Source organism: Phymastichus coffea, unplaced genomic scaffold, assembly GCF_024137745.1.
Source record: "Phymastichus coffea isolate CEN01 unplaced genomic scaffold, Cenicafe_Pcof_1.1 PCOF00014, whole genome shotgun sequence".
In the NCBI taxonomy this organism is placed as follows: domain Eukaryota; kingdom Metazoa; phylum Arthropoda; class Insecta; order Hymenoptera; family Eulophidae; genus Phymastichus; species Phymastichus coffea.
Genome location: NW_026706825.1, coordinates 5275568 through 5293942, shown reverse-complemented (window position 1 = coordinate 5293942; position 18375 = coordinate 5275568). Strand labels below are relative to the sequence as shown.

At 39.5% G+C, this 18375-nt stretch overlaps 1 protein-coding gene across 1 annotated transcript in view; it reads left to right on the top strand.

Annotated features, from left to right (window-relative positions):
• Positions 1–18375, top strand: part of LOC131674381 (probable G-protein coupled receptor Mth-like 1) — a 567109-nt gene that overhangs the window by 135168 nt on the left and 413566 nt on the right. Inside the window, exon 3 of the mRNA XM_058953025.1 lies at positions 11803–12120. Coding sequence (XP_058809008.1) covers positions 11803–12120 — 318 coding nt within the window. The remainder of the gene's footprint in view (positions 1–11802; positions 12121–18375) is intronic.

Here is an 18375-nt window from a genome sequence, read left to right as displayed (position 1 = left end):
ACCATATTACTCGAATATATTACGTGCAATAGGGAAAATAGTTGTTATTCACTTTTCTTGATAACTTAATGAATGATGTTTGTCCAGCAGTATTGTAAAAAAACAAGGTATTGTTCCAGAATAACGAAACCTACGAACCACGTTTCTTCACTGAGTATACATTATTGTAATATGCATTAATTGAAACCAGCTTGATATTTACTTCCAAAAAATATGAATATCGATTATAGTTTGTCATAGCATCCTCTTCGTAATACAGCTCAAGACAAACAACCACTCAATATCTTTAACATTAGAAATACATTGACAGTTCCCTATTCAACACGCTCCTAGTAACTTAATTGCATTAACATAATAACACAGGCCGACAGAATTTGACAAAAATATTTTACCAAGAACCCGAGTATAGTTTTCCGAAGGTTTTTTGCGCGCTAAATCCGAATCCGAGGTCAGAATTACTCTGGTGGCTCCGGTTTTCGAGATATCCTAACCTTCAAGTGCAAAAAACGCGATTTTTGCCTATATTTGAGGTTATGTAGCAAAGAAAAGAAATTTTTTTTCAAAAAACTGTATACATCAAATTAAAGTATGAGTTTTTTTCTTTCAAATGCCGTTGAGTATGCTCGGATATCTTTTTTTTTCACGAAGTTACACAAATTTGAAAATTTCAAATTTTATGAATTTAAAAAGCACCACACCATTCAGCCCAAGCTATCTAACAAGTAACCATATTAAAGAGCCACTCACCAATTTAAACCAAACTTGGAAATATGACAAAACACTAAAAAATATTGTGAGCATCGTGCTTCTATTTACAAAATGCTCTCTTACGGGTAGAAACCACCCCTGCCAACCCCTAAACAGGCTCACCCATATAACCCTGGGTAGAGCAAGTTTAATTAACTGCTTTTCGATAAAAAAAACTCATTCTCGGGGGTTTTGGAAACCCTTCAAGTTACTATTTTTCGAGCGAAATATTGATTTCAAAAAAATATCCTCCACCATTTTGAATTCGATATCTGGCGTTCGCCATCTTGGATTTGAAAAAACGAAATTTTGGTAGTATATTCGAACTCAGCGACCTCGAAAACCCCCGAGTACTAATTTCCAACCAAAAATATGCTAATTCTATGATTTTCATCCACCATCTTGAATCTGCCATCTTTTTTAGTGTTTTGTCATATTTCCAAGTTTGGTTTAAATTGGTGAGTGGTTCTTTAATATGGTTACTTGTTAGATAGCTTGGGCTGAATGATGTGGTGCTTTTTAAATTCATAAAATTTGAAATTTTCAAATTTGTGTAACTTCGTGAAAAAAAAAGATATCCGAGCATACTCAACGGCATTTGAAAGAAGAAAACTCATACTTTAATTTGATGTATACAGTTTTTTGAAAAAAAATTTCTTTTCTTTGCTACATAACCTCAAATATAGGCAAAAATCGCGTTTTTTGCACTTTAAGGTTAGGATATCTCGAAAACCGGAGCCACCAGAGTAATCCTGACCTAGGATTCGGATTCAGCGCGCAAAAAACCTTCGGAAAACTATACTCGGTTTCTTGGTAAAATTTTTTGTCGGCCTGTGTAATTCTTTTTAGGAAAACTGTTGTTTAAATCTTCACTTCATTTATTAAAAAAATCACGACCATCGCATTAAAAAAAACAAAGATTCGGGTGTAGAAGATTTCGATTCTGTCTCAAATGATAGTTGTAGCTTATAGCCTTGTATCCCACAAGTAGAGCTATCTATCAAAGAATCTGAAATTTTGACTAGAAATTTATTTAGGAAATGTAAAAAAAACCAAAATACTAACGAAAACCAAGAGATGGACGAATTCCAAAAGAAAACGAATAATCATTTTTCAAATTTTGGAGAAAATGAGAGCATCACTAATAATGATGGTGACACAGTGATTTCATAACTAGTGATTTCACGCGCGCTTTGCACGCTCATCTCTTTCATTTATTACTCTTTTGTATTTGTATGTTCATTTTCAAAAACTTATTATAATAAATATTCTGTATTTAGCACTAATACGTACAATCATATAATATGAGAGGTAGCGCCGTTCAATATATTAATTGATATATTTAGATTCATGAGTTTAGCGGGTTGCAGTAATCCAGTGAAAATAAGAGAAGAGCTCATAGATAGGACCGTTACAAGCAGGAGCAACAGTAGCCGCAGGAACAGGAATAGCAGCACCAACAAGAGCCAGCATACGTTGCTGGGCTTGATGGAAATCGGCATCGAGGTGACCGTTGGACCGATAGACTGTAACGCAATTAATTTTATTTTGTGTTTACTTTCTTTCTCTTACTCAGTGTTTGTGTCTCTCTTTCAATTACTCTCAGTGTTTCTCTCTTTCGCATGCTCTCAGTGTGTCTCTTTCGTACACTCTCACTGTATCTCTTTCGCTCACAGTCAGTCTCTCGTTCGCACTCTCTTTCTCTTTTGTACACTGTTAGTGTGTCTCTGTTTCGCACATTTAGTCTCTCTTTTTGTCGCCATTGTACCCTGTCAGTGCGTCTCTATTTCGCACATTCAGTCTCTCTCTCGTCCTCTTTTTCGTATACTATCAATGTGTCTCTCTATTTCTTTTTCGTACATTCTCAGTATAACTCTTTCGCTAACAGTCAGTTTCTCTGTCGTTAATATACAATTAAGTTTGTATTTGTAGATATATATTAATATGCTGACATTTTTTACAGTGAGCCAAATATATTTTAGCCAAATGAGGTATTAAGATATGTAAGTATAAATATATATAATCGATACTTATACTTTCAGTGATAATATGAACTCATAATATAACTATATTAATTTTTCCAGCCATCATCTCTTTCTCTCTCTCTCTCTTTCTCTCTCTCTCTCCCTCACTCCCTCACTCTCTCTCTCTCTCTCATTCCATGCTTACATTTTATAGTCGATTTGTTTTTTATCGAGGAAAACATTTAAATAATTAAAAATATATCTCAAAGTAATTTTTCTGTTGTGAAATTTTCTGTTCTTTACGAATCTGTTGTTATAATTGGGATATTTTTCACGATAAATTACAAAATGGCGTCTTGAACGTTAACGAAAATTCAATATTACATTAGAATTTTCCTTTCGTGAATTTGTTGTCGAAATTTATTGAATTAGGATGAAAATCTAGATTTATATTGAAAATGTTATTTCTTTGATAAACTTGGGCATTACAAATTTTCCTGGAAAATGGTTCCAAGAGGACGTCCGTGGAAATATTAGCAAGTTTATAAATCTAAAATTTTCAAAATAAAAGCTGAATCAGTGAGTGTATATTTACTACCAATATTTTTGACGTTGCTGAGTACAACGGTAGTGTGGATTTTCAATTTTATAAAATGAAGGATCCAATATGGCGTTTATATCATCAAAATGGTGAACACGAGTGAGAGAGTACTCAATTTCTATGTTTTCGATATCGTTGAATATAATACTAATGTCCATTTTAATTTTACAATATGGCGAATCTAATATGGCATCAGTAATACCAAAATCGGTTAATGTTGATAAAATCGCGAATATAATTACTAAATTTGTTTTTGAATTTTTAGAACTTTTTGAAATATTTTCCAAATCAATTGATGCATTAGTGAAAGAAATTATTCATCTGTTTTTTTTAAGATGGTAAGCATCAATTGTTGATTAATCAATATCTTACATTATAATATTTTCTTCAATAAAACGATGACCTGATGGGATTGCATGGTACTGGAGAATTTTATGATAAAGTTTTCCATCTATGATCTCATCTATTTCAACTAAATTGCCTACCGATGTTCCAGCAAAACAGTCCCAAACTATTATGTATTCAACTGTATGAACTATACACTATTTATTCATTTTTTTATGAAATTGTCTATGTACATATATGCAGCGCTTTGAAGAAGTTCGAATTTTGATTCGTCAATAAAAAGAACTGCTAATTTTTATAACTTACTCATTTTTTTAAAAGTGGCTTTTTAGTTGCTACTTGACCATCTAAGCAAGCATCTCTTGAAGACGGCGTTTGATAAACAGACACTTCCAGATTATCAGAATCGATAAGTTCACTCTGTATCTCTCGCGCAGTTTTTAAATGATTTCATTTACTTTTTAAGACAAATTGCTTATCATGACTTGTAGTTGTTTTACGTGGATGGCCTACGCGAATACGGTTTTTAAAGCTATGTCCTTGCTTATTCCTATCTGCAGTCGCCTTTACGTTACTATAAAAAACATTCAGTTTTTCAGCAATTATCCGATACGAAAGTCTACTGTCTTCATGCAACTCAACTTTTCGACCCATCTTATCGCGACGAATACATACTACATACTGATTAATATAATCATACTTTATTTTGATTTGGGAATTAAATGAAAATTAATTAATATGTAGCAAGATTTAGTACGAATATTATGTGTCCCAAGAAAGTAAACAAAGCCACGCGGCAATCACGCTATTGCTGTTTATCGACAAGTGAAGACATAGAAAATATAAGTGGACGTAAGCATTTAACGTTGTTAAAAAAAAATATTTTATTGCGATAAAACTATTCTAACTTTATTCTTCATTTAAAACACACCTTTTTTCTTTTTAATATTTTTTGTATGATGCATATTATTTAAATTGCAATATATTTGAAAAAAATGTAATTTAAAAAAATCATCTACCGTATCATAAAAAAATATTAAACATTACATTCAATAATTCATTTTGAAGCTTTAGCAAATAACTTTCGAATGGCTTTAAGTTTATTCAGATATCATTATTTCCGACTGTCATACGAGCTGTTAAAGTTACTCCGAAAATTTTTGAAAATTTTACAACTTTGCATAGAGACACGTATGTCTATTAACACAGGCCAACAATTTTCAGAAACTAAAACTAGACATAGTGTGCTTAATAGATTTTTATGCGCTGCTTCTGAATCTGGGCTCAGAATTGCTCTATTATCTTAGGTTTTCCAGATATCTTAACCTAAAGGCGTCAAAAACACGCTTTTTTGCTATATTTTACCATTTGTAACATGACGAAGGATTTTTTTCTGCACTATTCTGACTACAGAATTTTTACATTCTATTTTTACAGTACATTGAAAAATAGTACAAGCCTTTTAAAATTAGCTTTATAAAAGTTTTTTCCGATGCATATAACCTGAAATAAAAAACTTTTTAAATTTGCAGTTTTTATTTAGGATGAGCTTAGACTTTTGAGCGGTAGTGTATAAACATGTATAAATTGATATAAATTGATATAAGAAAAGACCCTAATCGTATTGAGCTACACCCCCCAGATCATCATGCATATCGTCTACCGACAAATTTTGTGTCCCTTCATCATTGTTTAAAACGTTAAATACATAATTTTTCGTTATATTATAGTTTTTTTGAGTTTTTTAATAACACCTTTATCATAAATCAATTTAGTTCTTATACAATAATGTTTTTCTTCAAACTGTCCTGTCTCCATGGTTTTTTTGCTGGTGTAACAAAATCTATAGAAGGTATTGGCAGTAAAACTAGTAGTAAAACTTAAAAAATCTGATTTAATCCCAGATTATTTCCTAAAATTAACTATAATACAAAATATATTTTCTAGAGACTATTTAGAATTTTAATTATAATACCAATTTGCTTATGAAATTTTAGTTCGTTAGTAAATTTTTTTGTAAAAAAAAGTATTATCTAAAGTATTAAATAAAGCAAAAATGTTTTCCAATTCCATTTATATTTTTGGAAATAAACATAGTATGTGTTTGTATGTGTGTGTATTTTTTAAAACGGACGTTAAGTACCCTTTTGGGATAGCAGATTGGTCCGTGCGACACCAAGCATCCCCTAGAACCACTTTTCAGTATTACTTTGGTGGGGGCCTGTTTCGATCTTGATGATCCGTCCATGCTGATTGTTGTCTTTTTCTTACCCCCTGTCCCCGCTTGATGCGATTAGAGGTTTAGAATTTTATCGCATGATCTTCATTATGTTGTCTATTCGATTTCTTCTTACGGCATTGTCCGGTTTTCTTCTTTGTTTTTTCAAATCGTCACAGCCACTTCTTGATGTGAGCATGTACATGTAGGCGGTCACCTTATTACTTTATGGATAGTCTCAACTTCAGAGCCTACATTCTTTTGCATCGGATAAGGGAGAATTGAGCCCAACCCAATTAATCATGTTCCTCTGTACCAGTGTAGGGAGCTTGATATTCCATAATCTGGCGGCCCTCTCTTCTGGCTCGCTCTTCCTTTCTCTTCTTTTCTTCTTTCTACAATATTTCAATGACTTCTCTTACAAAATTCATTGTAGGATTCCATACCGTTTCTGATGTGAACATTTTTTGCGCCAAGTTTTCTGGCTTTCAGAGCTGCATCTTGTATCCCGAGGGTCTGAGCTTACGTGTGTGGAGCTTTTTCCCCTAGGGACGCGATTTTAGCAGCTCTGCTAGAGTCTATCGAAGGCAGATACGAGCGCTCTTTCCTCTTCTTGAGTGTGTTCTGAAAGGGTTGGGAGTGTTCTCCAGACTGTTCCTCCCGACGACTGGAGCAACTCCTTCTGAACACTACTCAGCTGCTGGAATATCCGATTTAATGGTTCAGGTTTTCCGTTGGTCCTCGTATCCTGCACCTTCCTTTTGTTGCTGCCAAATGCGCTTTTCACTTTTTGCACAAGTCCACGAGTCGTATCATTTACGTTCTTTTTCGATTTGTCATTTAGTATCGCTATTAGATGGTCTATAGTTTCCTCCAGTCTCTCCATTTTGACTATACTGACTCAGCTTTTATCATTATCAAGCCTTTTTCGTCGTTTATGATCAAACTACACTCCTCGACAAAATTAAGGGAACAAAAAAATTTGTTAAATTTTTGGTTGATTTTCAACAGGCGGTATTTCAGTGAGAAATGGTCGTACAGGAAATAAGAAAATAAAGCTGTTGAAGCTTGAAGACTCTAGTTTTTAGTTTCTTTGGTTAAAAATTTTTTAGAGCTCCGTATTTCATGCAATCCTTATACAAAGCGCAAAAAAAATTTTATCCAAATTTTTTACATTTTGTTTCTTACTCTACGGGCATGGAAAAATTTGTTCGAGCTACGCCAATACATAGGTCTTTTAGCCTGTATATTCAGCTTCACGCTGCAAAAGGATCCTTTTGCATTCAAAATTCGATATCTCTGGAACTACTGGTCGCACAGCGAGCGGACACCGAATTTCACATAAAATTTCCGATGAAATACAGTCAAACGTTAGTAAAGAGAAAAATTATTTTCCACCTCTAACATTGAATTGAAAAAAGTGAAAAAAAGTGACAGTTTCCCCTTTTTTGGTTACTTGACTGTATCTTCAGTAATATGGGCGGAAAAGGTACGGTTAAAGAGAAATTTTACAGTCTAATGTCCCCCAAAGAACCCCCTAAATTTTTGGAGCGATCGGTTCAGCGGTTTTTCCGGACCAATTGATCAAAATTTATAAAAAATTAAAGGAACAAGGTTTTTATTCCTTAACTTGAAGCAAACTTTTTAAAAATCAAAAAATTTCATTTTTTTTTCGTCTGTTTACACAATTTTGTGTCTGTTTACGATTAATTTTGAAAAAAATTGGAAAAAAAAACATTTTTTTTTCAAAAATCAAAAAAACATTTTTCAAAAATCAAAAAAAAAATTTTTCCACTAACTATAAAATATTGTTCTCTAGCCATTGATGACCGTTTGCATTCAGGATCCTTTTGCATTCAAAGTTCGATATCTCGGAGACAAATGATCGTAATTGAGCTCCGCGAAAAGCAGCGTGAAGCTGAATAAACAGGTTAAAAGACCTATGTATTGACCTAGCTCGAACAAATTTTTCCATGCCCGTAGAGTAAGAAACAAAATGTAAAAAATTTGGATAAAATTTTTTTTGCGCTTTGTATAAGGATTGCATGAAATACGGAGCTCTAAAAAATTTTTAACCAAAGAAACTAAAAACTAGAGTCTTCAAGCTTCAACAGCTTTATTTTTTTATTTCCTGTACGACCATTTCTCACTGAAATACCGCCCGTTGAAAATCAACCAAAAATTTAACAAATTTTTTTGTTCCCTTAATTTTGTCGAGGAGTGTATTTTCTAAACTTTGTAAAAATGAGGAAAAGTACTGTTTATTTAAAGTCAAATTGTTTTGCAAAGCAACAAAATCATTCGCATAAATACCATAGGTCGAGTAGTGGGTATAGTTCGGAGGTATTAATTTTTTTAATTAACCCGTTAAGGTCCAGGCCAAAACTGAAGGAGATAGCGTCAAACTATCTATGCGATTCATAGGCAAATCGAAAAAAAAAAATACCCGTGTTTTTTCTTTTGCCATTTGCAATTGTTTATAAAAAGTTATTTAAACAAATTACCAAAAAAGTCATTGTTTTACGAATCTGATTGCGGAAATCGATTCTACGGGAAAAGCATGAAAAAAATGTATGTAACATTTTTTTACCGGACGTCAATTTGTTAGTGTAAAACGGCAATAAATAATTGCGGCTCCGACAGTCAAAGTTTCTTCGCCAAATCCTAAGCTAAATCTACGCTAGTTAGCGAAAAACTAACTATGCCATTCATAGGCAAATCGAAAAAAAAAATACCCGTGTTTTTTCTTTTGCCATTTGCAATTGTTTATAAAAAGTTATTTGAACAAATTACCAAAAAAATTATTGTATTACAAATCTGATTGCGGAAATCGATTCTACGGGAAAAAAACATGACAAAATTGTATGTAATATTTTTTTGTCGGACTTCAATTTGTCATGAAAAACAGCTATCAAGCATTGAATTTATACCGACAGTCACAAGTGATTCAACCTGATGGTTGAGCTCAGTTCAGTTGAAAAAAAATTTTTTTGATTGTAAAAATTGAGTGGCGGGCTAACGGTTTTACAGAAAATTTAGAAGTTTTGTTTCTTAACTAAAAATATAACACAATATTTTTTTTCAAATTTCGTAAGCAATTTTGGAAAAATAAAATTTCTTTAGTCGTTATTATCATTTATTGACTTTTAAGGAACAAAAACGAGTTCCTTCAATTCTTTTCAAAAGTTTGATGAAACAGCATGATCGGTCGCTTTGAAAAGTGGCAAGGTTTTGAGGTATTTATTAAGCTAAAAAATCTATAAATATTGGTACTTTTCGCAACGATTGCCAGGTTGAGGTAGGTTTTCTAAATTAACCTAAAAAACTATTTTTCGTCTTTTTTTCAAACTAATCTCGAAGATTGAGAAAAAATATTTTTTAATAAACAATGAGTGGATTTTGTAGGAAATTTATTCCAGTATTTAGAACAATTTCTTTATTTGCTGTGTGATAATTATTGGTTTTTGAGATATTGATGATTGAAGGAATAAGGACTATTTTTCATTTAAAGTTCAATATCTCATAATCAGTGATAAATTGATATAGAGAGATGAGTACAAAATTAAATTGAAGCTCAATAAATAAGCTAACTTAAATTTGAGTTCGTTTGAAAGAAAATAATTTTCAGCAGTCTGTGGTCTCAAAAAAAGAAATTTTGTTCTTGCTCTTTTCCTTAGGATTGTGCAGTAACGTAGTAGATGAAAAATGTTGACTGAATAATCTTAATACTAGAAACTTTAAACTCAAAAATTCTTTTTTTCATTTGATACAACTCTTCGAAAATCGCCGAAAAATTTGTAATTTTTCTGTTCCCTTAATTTTTTCCAGTAGTGGATAATTAACTATAATGTAGGACAAAATTAATAAGATATCAAAGATACTTTTATGTTTTACTATCAAATATTATATACTGTAACGTGGTGGATTAACTGATGCAATTAGGGTTTGTCAAAGCACAATTTCTCATGATGCAGAGCTAACCGCCGCTCCGTTAATCACGTATGAGTATACGTGTATTCGCCTTTACGATTGATACTTTCGCTCCAATTTCTTCTTTCCAATAGAGTTGAACTCACCTTAAGTTACCTGACTTGTGACACTTGCTTTATCTTAGGTGTACGTAGACTAATGTTTATTTTCACTATTCCCTAGACAAAATCGGTTTAAAAGATATCAGGTGACGGATCCGTTAAATTAAAGGGAAACGAAAGAACGTAATGCGGCAAATAAAAGTCTAGCCTTTTATAAGAATAAAAGTTACAGTCTTTTGTGGGCCGAAATAAGATATAATATATAAAATAATATATATACGCACGCGTATAAGATTTACATTTATCCTGGGAGAGAGAGAGAGAGAGAGAGAGAGAGAGAGAGAGAGAGAGAGAGAGAGAGAGAGAGAATTCGAAATTCTACCGCGAACTATAACGCTCGACGCGAATGCGATAACGGTTGCTTGCGAATTTAAGTGAGGAATAATACCGTCACGCGGAAAAAGGGTGGTGCACCTACCCTGCGGTGCAATTACGGTGATTAACCGTAATTGCTGTTGGCAAACAACTTCTCCCGGGTGATGCTACGACGATTCTGCCTTAGCTACCAGATCGGTTGCTGCTCGTCCAGTTCCTCGCTGCTCTTGGCTCAGTTGCTTTTTCCTCGCTCCTCAATATCACCCACGCACGTAATAAAATAAAACCCAAAACTTTAACTCGGCGAACGGCAAAGAAAAACAAGGTGAAAATTTGGCAGTTTTCCAAACAACAGTTAAGGCTATACTGAAAATTAAACTCGCGTGCGCCCTCTCTCTCTCTCCTAAATATTCGCTCTCGCACTTCGAGTATGTCGAATCGCGAACGTATCGATTGTTTGAATCGACTACCGTTGCAATACATTACATACATGCAGGAATTAGAGAAATTGCTCGCTCAACAGTATGCTCAAGTTACAATAAAGATTGAATTGTAGTGGTTAGTCACGTGATTCTCGACTACAGAAAGTAAAGGGAGTACGTTCCATTTCGGATTCGTAAATATAATGGAAAGCGAACAATCGTCTGAAAATGTGCAGTCATCGCGCTGACTTTTCGTACTATTTTTTTATTTTTTTAGGTTGACAAACTAAAGATAATTATATTGGTGCTGGTGCTCGGTAGACAGTAAGCAATTGATAACATTACAAAATTAAATATTTTAGGAATGTCGACGCGTTGACTGCGCATGTCCAAACGATGGCGCACTTTCTATTGTGATTACGAATCTGAAGTGGCCCAGGAAAATTACATGACCATCATCGCACTGTAAAATAATACAGGTAAAATTAAAAATGAGTCCTTATTATACAATATAATAATTGTGATCTGTAAAAATTACTTGTACTATTTTTATGCCCCCTCTTTATGGAATTAACGCTATAATTCTTCCAGAGAACTTTTTTCTCATGGGTAGAAGCTAACTACACGGTGCACAATGCGTACTGTGCTGCACATATTGATTGATAGGGAGCATAATTTCGTAATTGTCACCGTAAAGATTACGGTGACTATACCATAAAAATTATGAGTCCTTAGAAATTTTGTGAAATTTTCCCCGTAAATTTTCAAAGATATAAAAATTACGTTTTGTCATCGTAAATAATATTGGAGTCTCTTTGTAAATATTAGTGGTACAGTTTCTATGTTCCTGGAAAAATTACGCTACCATCACCGTAATTTTTCCCGTGAACTTATTCTCCGTATACTTACGTACAGCTAAAATTGATTTGGTTACTACGTACAGTCATCTTCAGCCTACTCACGGTTCAATTTTACTTTTTTTGAAAGACGTGTTGGGATGGGAGAAATTTTGAATTTATTAAAGTACCACCATAATAAAAAATAGACAAATTCGAGCTGCTGTTAAAAGAAAATAGAATTTAAACATTGTTTCTTACAGGAACTCGTGCGTGGAAATTGAGTCGAAACAGTCAGAGTCCTTGGAAGAAGAGAAGATTTTATTGCTAAGCAGTCACAGTACCAACGTGAATTTAAGTGTTGGTATGGAGTTGGTTAGGGGTTTTCCGGTGTGCCAGCATCTTGACAACTTTACTATCGTTGGAGAATTGAAGGAAGCTCAATTACAGCCCGATGCAAGCCTATTGCTTAGCGGCCAGCGCATTCCCGCTGAAGAATTTTGCATTGAGCGCGTTAGAAGTGATGACCGACAACGTATGCCAGCCAAACTTTTTGCTTGCACCAAACATGCTACAAAAAGGTAAATTTATATTTACTGTTCATTCAAATCAGTTTATTACTGTTGTTAATCTTTTCATTAGTTACTGTAACGGGGTGGTTATTCTACAAAAATGAGAAATTTATTAACGTATAAACTCTCACGATGCAGAGCTAACCGCCGCTCCGTTAAATACGTATAGTTATACGTGTATTCGCCTTTACGTTTGATGATTTCATTTCAGTGTCTTCTTTCCAACCGAGTTGAACTCATCTTAAGTCACTTGACTTGTGACACTCGATCTAAGTATCTTCAGTATGAATGACTTAATGCATAATCCGCCTAATCCCCTAGCCGAAATCAGATTAAGACTTAAGCCTTTATAGATCTATTAAGCTAATAGGAAACGAAATGACGTAAACGGCGAATAAAATTAACAAAGTTGAATTAATAAAAAACTACAGTCTTTTGTGGACCGAAAGACTAACGCACGCGAATAGGATTTAATATTATAGATTATAATTCGGTGAGAGAGAGAGGGAATTCGAAAATTGCCGCGAAATCTAACGCTCAGCGCGAATACAAAAATTACGCTCACGATTGACCAAATACTTTCGAAAGTATTTTGTCGCGCAATAATAAAGGGAGGTGCACCTACCCTGCGGTGCAATTACGGTGATCAGCCATAATTGTTGAAGAAATTCAACGGTGCTCCTTGGATCAATCAGTTGCGCTGCCTCGATACTAATATCTGCTGCTGCTTGCTGCTGCTGAAATTCTACTGCTTGCTGCTACTATAAGGCTGCTGTTGCTTAGCTTCCTCGTTGCACTCGCACGTATTAATAAATCCAAGAAATTTTCAACAAATAACGGCGAAACACAGTGCAAAAACTAAACTGGCGGTATTCTCGCGAAAGCAGCTGAGGCTTAACGAAATATTCAAACCCTCGCGCGCCCCTCTATCTCTCTCAGTCGTTCGAATTAACATCGCGAGTGCACGAATCGCAAATGAATCGATTAATCGAATCGACTACCATTGCATTACTTAAATAAAATTATATAAAATAAGAACTAATTAAATATTTTGAAGAAAGTTTATTATGTAGTTATTTTGACGAGATCTGCTCGTTGAAAGAAAACTATTTTAATAAAATTCGGGTTTCTTATCGTTTAAACGATGTTTTAACAGGTTTTGGTGAACGATCTTCATTTTCGTAAAAGAAACTAATTATTTATGAGAATAATGAAATTTAATAGAATATCGGTTGAAAAGTTATAGAGCTTATTTATGTTTTTTATAAATATCTTAATAAAAATGTGGTCACATAAAAAAACGAAAAAAACACTAATTTTTGACGATTTTCTTTCATGCTGAACCTTGAAGTATGTGTATTCGTGAAAAATATAATAAATTCCTTGAATAAAATTAGGTAGACACATTAAATATCCTGCATTATATTTAACCGTGTAGAGTTTTAGAAAATTTGAAAAATTGTAAAAGCAAAGCTTTGCAACGATTACCGAAAATCGTCAGACTCGCGCGAGGTTAATGAGCGGCTAAACGAGAGGAGCCGCGTTCGGTTCGCGAGAGAGAGAGAGAGCGTGTAGGGGCAATGACCGGGAGGGGAGGCTCCGACCGGCAGTATGACTGTGTTACTCAGTCCGCTTATATCGTGCGTCTAACCTGTTCCCGAGCCCTTCGAAGTTTCCGTGCGTTTTCCTGGTGACATTGCGAACTTTGGTGCGGTGTGCTGAGTGCAGCAGCAGCAGCAGGGGTAGCAGCAGTAAGTGCAGCAACAGCAGCAGCAACAACAGTAGTAGCAGCGACAGCAGCAACAACTACAGCAGCAACAGTAATCGCGGCGGTGCGGCGAGCAGCGAAGCGGCGTTTCAGCGATTTGCTATTCGGATACGGTTGGCCACCGTATCCTCATCGTTCTCGCGGTAGGTGCACCTTCCCCTTTTTACCGTTGTAATTTACGTGCGATCCCGCGCAGCGTGCGCGAGGAAAATTAGTTGTTACGTGCGAGCGGTTAGTTCGCGGTAATCGCGGTTTTCTCTCTCTCTCAATCTGCGTGTGTTGTCATTCGCGCAAGCGTGCGTAAGTCTCTCGGCAAAACCCTCGTGTAATTAAATTGCATTAATAAAGTGAACGTTAGCCTTTATTAAATCAAGTAATCGTTATTGTGTCATTCCTTTGTCCGGAGGTCGCGTCAGTATTTGTTTACAGTAGATTCGAATTCGCCGGTAGCGTAGCACGAATCACGAAAATAGCGATAGGCGGGAATCTTCAACTTGGGTTCCAGCGGTGGCCGCACTAGCGCTACTAGTAAGGGCGACAGCGCCGCCAAGCGGCGAGTTGGGGGAACCCAACTCGGAATAGTAAGGAGGCTCTGCGCAGGCGCACTCCGAGACAAGGTAGGTTGCTGTGCTTTGAGCACAGAGATAACAAGGCGTCGTCTAGTCGTAATAAAGGTACTTTCAAGAGATTGTCGACTAAACGGCAGCCTGTTACATGGTGCCCAACTAAATTCGGACTCACACACGAGGCAAATTGCACAAAAAGAGAGAGCGACGCGCGGGAGAGAGAGACGTTTGCGCGCTTGCGTAATAAGGTGCGAGCGGGTAAAATAACGCGTGGCTTGTTCGGTACGTGCTCTGCGGTAGGGGAAAGACGCCTCTCCGACCCAATAACACCTGCTTTTGTGAGCCGAGAGCACACTAACCCCAGGGGTCGAAGAGACGTCAGGAATCGCTCTAACGCGAATAAAAAAAGGTGACTAATCGTATTTTGGTTAACTTTTTGCTTTTTTAAGTGTTTAAATACACATTAAAGTATTTCAGTGGGGGTTAGTCACCGAGCGACAGTACCAGCAGAGCGCGCAATTGGGGTGTGTGTAGGGTTAGATTAACTAACCCGGTGGAGCTAACAAACAGTTAGCCTCCACCTATAGGCAGGTAGTTGCGAAGTGGAAGTTCGTACTTCCTTAGAATACGCGGCACCTGCACACACCCACAAGCCACGTGTATAGTTGCCTTGCAATTAAAGGTGTAATTGGGTAGTTGGCGATAAAAATCGCAACACCCCGCTCGCGCCTTGGGCGATAGGAGTCGGTAGTGGTCGACTAGGGAAATTAACCTCAACCGTCACCTACGCCCCAGCATAAGCGACATGGAGGATACCGCCGACGCGATAACCCGGTGGGCTTCGGAACTGACTTCGACACAGCTGGACAGATACCTGACGCAACTGGAGTTGCGTACAGACGGTCCCAAGCTGATGCAGACAGTTCGATTAGCATATTGGTTGCTAGGCGAATATATCGACCTAGACTTCCAAGGAGCGGCGTTGGATAGGGAGGCCACACAACGCAGGCGAAGGAGCCGAGAGAGGTGGCTGGAGTCCAGGCGACAAGAATTAGAAGCAGCCGATGCAGAAGATCTTGTCGCCCACCCACTCATGCTGCTATACAGGGATGAGGTGGTAGAGGCGAACCTGACGCGGACTCTCGCGGTCTACGACAACTTAGAAGAGGAGAGTCAGAGCGAGATGGGGGAGCGAGAGCCCGCAGAGGAAGGGGGGACCGGCGAGGTCAAGGGGCCCACGGAGGGGGTCAGTAGTGAGCACAAGGGCTCCACCGGATCGCCGGATAGGCGAAGAGCTCGTCGTTTTGAGAACGCGGAGCTACAACCTCAAGAAGAAGAGGAAGAGCGGTGCGTGACCGAACGACTAAAGGAAGAGATAGAGCGCAACCGGGTCGGGATAAACCGCATATTAGAGATGCTGGAAAGACACGACCAGGTATGCGCGCGGTGGAGTGACCAGGTGACCGCTCTGCAGGTGGAGGTCCAGCAGTTAAGGAACAGGGACCCCACCAATCGACGAACGGTCATACCAGAGTGGCCCAGGAGAACCGTGGACTTCCAATCCACGTACACGTGTCACTACGACCCAAGGGTACCAGGAAGTACCCCGGAACCCCAGCGACCGACCCCTGGCGAACCTCGAGAGGCTTCCCAAAGGCAGGTGCCTTCAAGGACGGAACAGCCACCAAGGAGAGGACCAAGAGACGCCGACATAGGTGAAGATCAGGCGATCCCGGAAGGATCCGCCTGGTATGACGCTAATGCGGCGTCGGGGTACTATGCGACTCGGGACGCGGGTAGGATTGTCCGAGGATGGAAGCTGCGATACTCTGGCACGGCTTCAGAGTGCGTAGACACCTTCTTGTCGAGACTGGAGGATCTACGCGCGGGCTCTGGGCTAACAGACGGCGAAATCTTGTGCTCGGTATCAGAGCTCCTCGAAGGTGTTGCGAGGACCTGGTACGAGCTTAACAAGTTCAAGTGGAGAAGTTACGCCGACTTCGTGGCAGGCGCTCGACGTTGGTTTGGGTCGAGTGAGCTGCAGCAACAAAGATTGCTGCAAGAGGCCCAAGCCCGATACCAGGAGAAGGGAGAGCTGGTGCGAGAATATGCCTGCCACCTCCTCTTCATGTTAGCCCACTACGCCCGCCGTTACCAGAGCAGAGGCAGTTAGATTTGTTGTATGCAAATCTCCTACCCGCCATCCGGATGCAGCTGCGGAGGAACGCGTTCTCCAACGTGGACGAATTCCACGCCCGGGCGACTGAGATCGAGACCGCTTTGCGGGACGACGAGCGCCCGAGGACCAGGCTGGAGCCAACGTCCACGTTGTACCCCGAGCACATGGGTGTGTCAGCTAAGGCACCACCGCCCCGGGCAGGACCCCGAACGGCGGCCATGTCCAACAAGCCTCGAGGTAGGGAACAGCTGCAACCCGAGTCACCGGTTAAAGCCCCGGCCAAGAGACCCGAGGACCGGCCCACAATCGCTGCAACGCAGGCGACAGACCGCATTGAGGATCTGTCGTCGCAGATTGCGACCCTGCGACGCGATATGGACCGGTACTTTAAGGAGAGGAAGGCTAACTCTCCCAGGCGGCCGAGGGGTCGGCCGCAAGAAAAGGGGAGGAATAAAACCCCCCCAGGGTCTCTTGGCCAGCGACGAGAGGGTCAGCGGAGAAAAATAGATTTCTCCCAACCGATTAAGTGCTCGTCTTGTGGCAAACTGGGCTTTACCAGGAGGTACTGCCCGGATTGCAACAAGGGAAACGGGCAGGGAAACGGAGGACGGAGGTCCCCTCCGCGTCCCCAATAAAGGTGACCTCTCGTCGCGGGTCGCTTGAACGTGGCAGGGGCCCGTCAGCGACCCCAGGGTTCAGGGAGGTCTCGACAGGGGTATCGGACCCCACGAGACCTGGCAGTGCGGTGGCGTTGGGAGCGACAGCGACCGAGCAGATGCCTGATTTGGGTAACCGGGCATTTTGTATCCTTGAAGGGTACGGAGGCCGGATTCAGGTAGTGGAGCAGGGGTTTGAATGGGTCGAAAAGGAGACCGTCAGACCCAAAAGCTCCAGGAGACCACCGGACACTCCAGGGGATGCGCCGGCGACCCAGACACCTGCGGGTGAGAGCACGTCGATGCGAGTAGCGGCTGCCCAAGGCAAGAAGAGCCGTGAAAGCCTCCCGTCCACAGAGGGGAGAGAGACGGCGAAAGCTCCCCGCAGGTATAGACCCGAGGATGAGACCAGATGGTGGCTTCAGGTGGGGATAGGTGCCTACAAGTTAAGGGCACTCTACGACACCGGGGCCTCATCGACGGTAATGGGTCAACTCGGGCTTAGGTTGGCATCAGACATGGGGTTGGGCCTGGACGTCACGCGTGCGGGAGAAGCGAAGCTCGCCGACGGTCGCCCATATCCCATCTTGGGTCATGTGATTTTCCCCTTCACGGTAGGGGGAATCACAAAAGATGTAAGGGTCGCTATAACGCCACTGCTGTCTGATGACTGCTATGTCGGCGCGAATTTCGTAAGGGAATTCAGCGCCAACCTGAACCCTGACACGGACCAGCTGTACTTGGCGAAAGCCAAAGTGGCGGTACCGTTGGAAGTGGCAAACGTCACTGGTACGTCGTGCCTCGCACCCGTAGGCCTGGTAGAAGCCACGGAAGCACAGCGTCAAGAAGTGGCTAGCCTCGTCGACGGATTAATTCCAGACGGAGGCGAGTGTTTAGGCTGTGCTGTGGGGGTCGAGCATGAGATAGACATCGGAGACGCTCGACCCTGTAAACAGAAATACTATCCGGTCTCCGACAGGGTGCGAGACGAAATGCACGCGCTGGTCAAGGCCATGCTGGACAACGACGTCATTGAACCAGCAACCAGCGGGTGGTCAAGTCCAGTGGTGATGGTTAAGAAGGCAGATGGCAAAT